The sequence below is a fragment of the Aquila chrysaetos genome, unplaced genomic scaffold, assembly GCF_900496995.4.
Source record: "Aquila chrysaetos chrysaetos unplaced genomic scaffold, bAquChr1.4, whole genome shotgun sequence".
NCBI lineage: Eukaryota > Metazoa > Chordata > Aves > Accipitriformes > Accipitridae > Aquila > Aquila chrysaetos.
Window position 1 is genome coordinate 449,381 of NW_024470383.1, and position 6,954 is coordinate 456,334.

Consider the following 6,954-nt stretch of genomic DNA (forward strand, 5'->3'; position numbering starts at 1 on the left):
AGACGCTGAATCTGGTTGCAGACGCTCCAGCACGGAGGACGTACTGGGACCAGTTTGGCCCCAGCGTGATGGTAAGAGAGGCAGAGCGAGGAGGGCACGGAGGATGCCCGAAATGGCGAGAGCGGAGACCCACGTCCCCAGACTGCCGTGTCCTCCCAGTAAAACCCAACAGCCCCAGTACGGAGCTCCCACCGGTGTTTCTCTCGGTGGCAGCACGTTCACCCCCAGCCACGGCGCGAGCAGCAGTGATGACCCAGCGCAAAGGAAAGAAACGGGTCATTTATTGAACATTTGATGTAAGTTACCTCCGACGGCTTCCTTTTGGGACACCGATCCTTTCGCATCGCGCTCCTTTTACTGAAATCTCACGGTTTTCCCTTCAATCGGGTAGAGCGGATGCTTTCTCCGCTCCCCAACATCCACAGTGGAGATCTTTTGATTCTTCTCCACTGTTAAAAACATCTACACCTTCTGGAGGGAAAATGCTCATTCCTCTAATATTCCTCTAGCAATATAAAATTTCCATATATTTTTATCAAATATCTAATATGAAAATAAAAATCTCCTTAGGAACAATCAACTTTTTTTTAAGTCGAGGTTTAACGCATCGAGGCTGGATGTGCGACGGACGCTTGGACAGGAGCGGACCCCATGTCTCAGCTAACCTTAAAAAAATAGAACGGCAAGATGTTGAAAAAAAAGAGGGAATAGGGTGGTAGAAGGGCTCTCACCAGGGAGCAAAGAGTTTGGATGAAGCTGCTGGAGGAGCAAAGCGAAGACTATTAAACGATCTACGCGATAATGTGAGGAATTAGGAGGAATTAGCCTTTTTCCATCACTGAGGAACCCACGCTGTAGTGTTTAACTCTTTTTCTGCCCCTGAGTAGTCTCCAACACCCCCCCCCCAAAAAAAGGTTAAATCTCACACAGGAGGATGTCCCACGCTGCTCTCGTTTCTTCTCGTCTTGCATGATCTTGGTGCCAAGCCAAGCCAAGCCAAGCCGTTTCTTCCTCTTCCAGGCACTTGGGAGGGATTTTTTTTTTTTCCTCCTCTGCGTCACGTCTGCCGGTCAAGGAGGCTTGATGCCTCCTCGAAGGGCTTTGCGCACTCGGAGCACGGGGACGAGCCTTCTCCCATGCCCACGCTGTCGGGAGCGTTGGCGCCGGAGCCTTCCTCCGAGTTCTTCCCGCATTTTGAGCGCTCTCCAGTTCTCCGTCCTCTGTGTCCCCTCTGATGGACGATGAGGCTGGATTTCCTGGTGAACCTCTTCCCGCACTCGGTGCAGGGGTAGGGCTTCTCCCCGGTGTGGGTCCGCTGGTGGGCGATGAGGTCCGAGCTCTGCCCGAAGCTCTTCCCGCACTCGTGGCACTTGTAGGGCTTCTCCCCCGAATGCCATTTCTGGTGTTTAATGAGGCTGGATTTATTGCAGAAGAACTTCCCGCACTCGGAGCAGTGGTAGGGCTTCTCTCCCGTGTGGAAGCGCTGGTGGGTGATAAGGTCCCCGCTCTGCCCGAAGCTCTTCCCGCACTCAGAGCACTCGTAGGGTTTCTCCCCCGTGTGCAGCCTCTCGTGCCTGAAGAGTCCGTACCTCCCCCGGAAGGATTTTTCACACTGGGAGCACTGGTAGGGCTTCTCCTCGGTGTGCGTTCGCTGATGGATGGTGAGCTCCGACCTGCGGGCGAAGTTTTTCCCGCACTCGTGGCAGGTGAAGGGTTTCTCCCCGGTGTGTACGATCTGATGGGTGAAGAGGTTGGACCGTTGGCTGAACCTCTTCCCGCACTCGGGGCACTCGAAGGGTTTCTCCCCCGTGTGCGTCCGCTGATGGACGATGATGTCCGAGCTGCGGGTGAACCTCTTCCCGCACTCGTGGCACTTGTAGGGCTTCTCTCCCGTGTGCACTCTCTCGTGCCGGATGAGGGTGGACCTGTCCTTGAAGAACTTCTCGCACGTCGAGCACTGGTAGGGCTTCTCCGCCATGTGGCTTTTCTGATGGGAACTAAGGTCTGAGCTCTTCCCAAACTCCTTTCCGCACTCCTGGCACTTGAAAGTCTTTCCTCCCCTGTGCAACCTCTGATGGCAAATGAGCTCTGACCTGTCCTGGAAGCATTTCTTGCAGTGGGAACACTCGTAGAGACTTTCTTCTGCAAAGAGCTGCTGATGCCCCTCGCCACGGGTGAATTCGTCCTTGCGCTCCATCCCCCGGTTGCTCTCACAAGCTCTCCCTCGGTTATTCCCTTCGGATTTTACCACCGTTTCACCCGCTTTGGCTCCATCGGGACACCCCTGCTCCACGCGGCAGCCTTCATCCTCCCTCCGCATCCCGTCTCCTGCAGGGTTAGATGGAGATTGAGTTATGGTTTTGCCCTGGGACGGGACCCGACACATCGGCGACTGTTTCCAGGGACCGGCGAGGAGTCGTGGGACGGAGGTTGACCGCGGAGGGATGATTTCCAAAGGAACACCCCACCGGCACGATCCTCGCCCGTTGGCGGGGTGAAACGAAGGCGATGCCTGGTGGCTCCTCTCCCGCACCCCAATTTCTCACCTGCACGAATGCGCCCGAGGCCGCCCAGCTCCTCTCTCCCCGTGGGACCCGGCACCACCATCTCGCCCCCTTCTTCCATCCAGAGGCTGATTTGGGGCTGGAAAGCCCTGTTTTGGGGTGGGGGGGAGGTAGGCAGACACGCCGCCGTCAGCGGGAGCCGACGGTCTCCCCCCCCCGGGGGTTGGGGGATTTTTTTCCCCACCACCTCCTCGATTGCGATGCGCTCTCCCCCCCCCCCCCCCAAAATCTCGCAGCCCCTCGAGCGACTCTTTATCCTCTCCTTGGGGCGAGCGATGCTGCGGGTGGCTGGACCCCCGGTCCCGTGTCGTCGTCCCCCGGCGCCGCCGAGGGTCCCCGGGATGCTCTGCCCGCAGCAAAGGAGGCCGCTCCGCGTTGCTGGCCGGGTTGCTGTGCGGAGGCACAGGAAAAAGCCAAGGGGGAGGCGGGGGGGACGACAGTTCCGGCTGTGCTGAGGCTGTTTGGGAGATGCCTGTGCTGATTTACCAGCTGCCTTCATCCCCGGCTGCTCTCCAGCCCGTGGCCGCAGATGGGAGCGGAGATGAGGACCAGCAAGATGCACCCCTGAAAAAAAAAAAAAAAATAATGGGGGGGGGGGGAACACGGTGAAAGCTCATCCGCTGCCTTGCTGTGGCGTGGGTGTGCGTGCCGCGGGGGTGAAGAGCGAGGCTGGCAGTGGGGCTTTGGGCTTTTGTTCACAAAATTTATTTTCTGGAAGTGATGGGGATTCCCTGTCCCAAACATCTGGAGGCTTGGCCCAAGGTACGACGGTAGCTGGTTCGGTTCCGAGCCTGCGGGACGGCCTTACCTGCACCGATCGGGCTGGAAATGAGCGGATTTCTTTAACTCCTCTCCCGGGAGCGTGCTGTCAAAGCCTGGGCTGGACCAAAAGCATCGCTGCGTCCCTTTTGCTCGGGCTCCAAAAACTCAGGGGTGCTCCAAGGGGGGGTCGGACGCCGGCCCTCCCCCCTGAGCGCTGCCCGGCTCCCTTCTGCCCTTTGCTGCTCGCACGCAGCTTTCATAACCGGCCGATTTCCCACCCCACAACCTTCGCGGTGCCCGTCCCACCCAGCACCTCGCACCCTCATCCCGGTCCCGGCAGCACCCGGCCAGGGGCTGCCCGTGGGATCCGGAGCAGAGGTTTGCGGGGCTCTGCTGCGCGGGGAAATGCAGTGGGGTGCTGGGGAAATGCAGTGGGGTGCGGGGAAATGCAGTGGGGTGTGGGGAAATGCAGTGGGGTGCTGGGGAGGGAGATGCAGTGGGGTGCGGGGAAATGCAGTGGGGTGTGGGGAAATGCAGTGGGGTGCTGGGGAGGGAGATGCAGTGGGGTGCGGGGGAAATGCAGTGGGGTGTGGGGAAATGCAGTGGGGTGCTGGGGAGGGAGATGCAGTGGGGTGCGGGGAGATGCAGTGGGGTGTGGGGAAATGCAGTGGGGTGCTGGGGAGGGAGATGCAGTGGGGTGCGGGGAGATGCAGTGGGGTGCTGGGGAGGGAGATGCAGTGGGGTGCGGGGAAATGCAGTGGGGTGCGGGGAAATGCAGTGGGGTGCTGGGGAGGGAGATGCAGTGGGGTGCGGGGAGATGCAGTGGGGTGCTGGGGAGGGAAATGCAGTGGGGTGCGGGGAAATGCAGTGGGGTGCTGGGGAGGGAGATGCAGTGGGGTGCGGGGAAATGCAGTGGGGTGCGGGGAGATGCAGTGGGGTGCTGGGGAGGGAGATGCAGTGGGGTGCGGGGAAATGCAGTGGGGTGCTGGGGAGGGAGATGCAGTGGGGTGCGGGGAAATGCAGTGGGGTGTGGGGAAATGCAGTGGGGTGCTGGGGAGGGAGATGCAGTGGGGTGCAGGGAAATGCAGTGGGGTGCTGGGGAGGGAGATGCAGTGGGGTGCAGGGAAATGCAGTGGGGTGCGGGGAGATGCAGTGGGGTGCTGGGGAGGGAGATGCAGTGGGGTGCGGGGAAATGCAGTGGGGTGCGGGGAAATGCAGTGGGGTGCGGGGAAATGCAGTGGGGTGCTGGGCAGAGCACGCTGACGTGGTCCCTGCACTGGGAACAGCCTTTAGCTCTTGCGGAATCACCAGCTCGCCTCGCCAGGGTGGATCCAGGGTCCACCACGGTGCTTGGAACCCCTTTCCCACCACCAGCCCCCAACCCACACCCCCATCCCGACAGCGGGTGCCTGCAATGGGATGGATCGGGCCCCTCAGGCGACGCTGCCAGAGCTCACCTCTGTCACGATACATCCCTCTGCGCCGGGACTGGGACTGATGCACATCCTCGGGATGCAGCGGTCGCTCCCCGGCAGCGCGGGTCTGGCCGATGGAGGATGAGGATGGCTACGCCACGCTGGGCTTTGGGTCAAAAGGCAGCACCCTGGGCAGACCAGCCTGCCGGCGGGTGCCCAGCCACGGTCCAGGGTCACCAAGGACCATCCCAGCTGCTCTGCAAGCGCGCTCGCGTTCCAGCCGGCGTCAGATTTTGCATCTCCCTTTCCACAGACCCGTAGAATCATTTTGGTTTTAAGATCATCGAGTCCAGCTGCAAACCTGATGCTGCCATGTCTACCGCTAAACCATGGGGGCTTCATCCTGCTCCCTGTCTTCCAGTTCAGGGGGCTGGGCACCCTGAGAACAACTGCTCTTACTATTAAAGAGGGAGGCAAAGGCGGCATTAAGTACCTCAGTCTTTGACACTGCGTTCCCCCAGCATCCAATGAAGGATGGAGATTCTCCTTAGCCTGCCTTTTATTGTTAATGTATCTATAGAAACATTTTTTTTATTGCCTTTTACAGCAGTAGCCAAATTAAGTTCTAGCTGGGCTTTGGCCCTTCTCATTTTCTCCCTGCATACCCTCACGCCATCCCTGTGGTCCTCCTGAGCTGCCTGCCCCTTCTTCCAAAGGTCATAAAGTCTCTTTTTTTTGTTTTTTTTTCCTGAGTTCCAACCAAAACTCTGTTCAGCCAGGCTGGTCTTCTTCCCCACCAGCTCATCCTTTGGCACATGGGTTTGTCTTTCAGGACTGCTTCCCGAGGGACAAGAAGTGGGGGGGGGGGGGGGGGGTCTTCAAGTGTCAGGACACCCCGGCTGTGCCCTGTCCCTTTGCCCTGTCACCTTGGGGACCTCTGATCCATGGGGACGATGTATCCCCAACATCCCATCCTCAGCCATACCCAAAATAAGGGGTTCAGTGTGGGCGGGGGGGGGGGGTCTGAGGGGCTGTACCCATAGCAGCATATGGGTACTGGGGTGCTGGAGGGGCAATACCCAGCTCTGGGGGGCAGGGGGCCGTACCCAGACCTGGGGAGGGGCAACCAGGGGCGAGCCCATCTCTATCCCAAAGGGATTCCAGGACGCCCACACCTAACCCTGGGTGGGTACGGGGCGGGGCGGGGGGGGGGGGTGTGTATGAAAATCGCCCGTCGCGGTGCAAAGCGTCTTGCTGAGTCCAGCTTCTCCACTGGATCCAGCATGCCCACGCTCACCCGGTACTGGGGAAGCCCAAAAGTGGGCAGAGCACTCCTGCAGATGTGGTGTGTGCCCCCCCCTCCATGGGCAGAGCACTTCTGCAGATGTGGTGTGTGCCCCCCCCCCATGCTCCAGATGTGACACGATGCCATGCTCCAGCTGTGCTCCCTGCAGAGCCCAAAAGAGACCTGGCAGCGGTGGGATTCGAACCCACGCCCCCGAAGAGACTGGAGCCTTAATCCAGCGCCTTAGACCGCTCGGCCACGCTACCCTGCTGGAAAAATTTGGGCTTGTTTTGTAGAACAATAAGAAAAAAATCGGGGAATTCTGCAAAATTCTTAATGGGGCTTTTTAAAGGGGGGGTGGGGGATGGGAACGGGGTCTCAGCCCTGTCCTGCCACCCCGGGGCTCACGCTGCCCCGGTGGATAAAGTTGGGTTGTTATGCAAAGCCATAAGACAAGAATTTGGGAATTCTGCAAAATTCATAATGGGGTGTTTTAAAGGGGGTTGGGGGATGGGAACGGGGTCTCAGCCCGGGGGTCACGCTCGGCTCCTCGTCCCTTTGGGAGCCAAAGGACGGAGCTCTGGGTAGGTGACATGAGCAAGGGAGCTTGGGGACTGTTCCCAGATGCTGAGAACATCCTGGTTTTGGTTTCTTCCCCCAATTTTCTGCCCAGCTTCGCTCCCCCAACTTACACAAACCCTGGCAGCCTTTTTTTTTTTTTTAAAACAATAAAAAGCCCCTGGGATTTCAAAAGGAAGGACAGTGGACATTTATAGAAATTCCTCCCAAACACCCATGGGGTAGGGTTTTTTTTCCCAAATACAGGTGAATTAAAATTGTATTGACACCCCCAGGAAAAAAAAAAAGAACAAAAAGAGGTTCATAGGGATAAAAAAATCATTATTTTTTGCAGTGGTCCAGTTGTCAT

General features: G+C 58.4%; 1 protein-coding gene and 1 non-coding gene across 2 annotated transcripts; both read right to left on the minus strand.

Moving 5' to 3' along the window:
• Nucleotides 1-263: 263 nt before the first annotated feature.
• Nucleotides 264-3,353, minus strand: LOC121233101 (zinc finger protein OZF-like). The gene is made up of 2 exons (XM_041121784.1): nt 2,892-3,353; nt 264-2,328 (listed from the first exon to the last, which is right to left on the minus strand). Exons 1-2 carry the CDS (start codon nt 3,061-3,063, stop codon nt 1,058-1,060), a joined length of 1,443 nt encoding a protein of 480 aa, XP_040977718.1. The 5' UTR covers nt 3,064-3,353; the 3' UTR covers nt 264-1,057.
• A 2,857-nt stretch (nt 3,354-6,210) lies between these two features.
• Nucleotides 6,211-6,292, minus strand: TRNAL-AAG. The gene has a single exon. It is a non-coding gene; the product is annotated as a tRNA-Leu (tRNA).
• Between the last annotated feature and the right edge of the window lie 662 nt (nt 6,293-6,954).

Bases quoted from the DNA above. Each gene is read 5' to 3' on its own strand.
- LOC121233101 (XM_041121784.1), bottom strand. From the start codon at position 3,063: ATGAAGGCAGCTGGTAAATCAGCACAGGCATCTCCCAAACAGCCTCAG. The intron at 2,329-2,891 runs GCGGCGCCGGGG...CTAACCCTGCAG, and splicing joins GAGCATCCCGGGGACCCTCG to GAGACGGGATGCGGAGGGAG.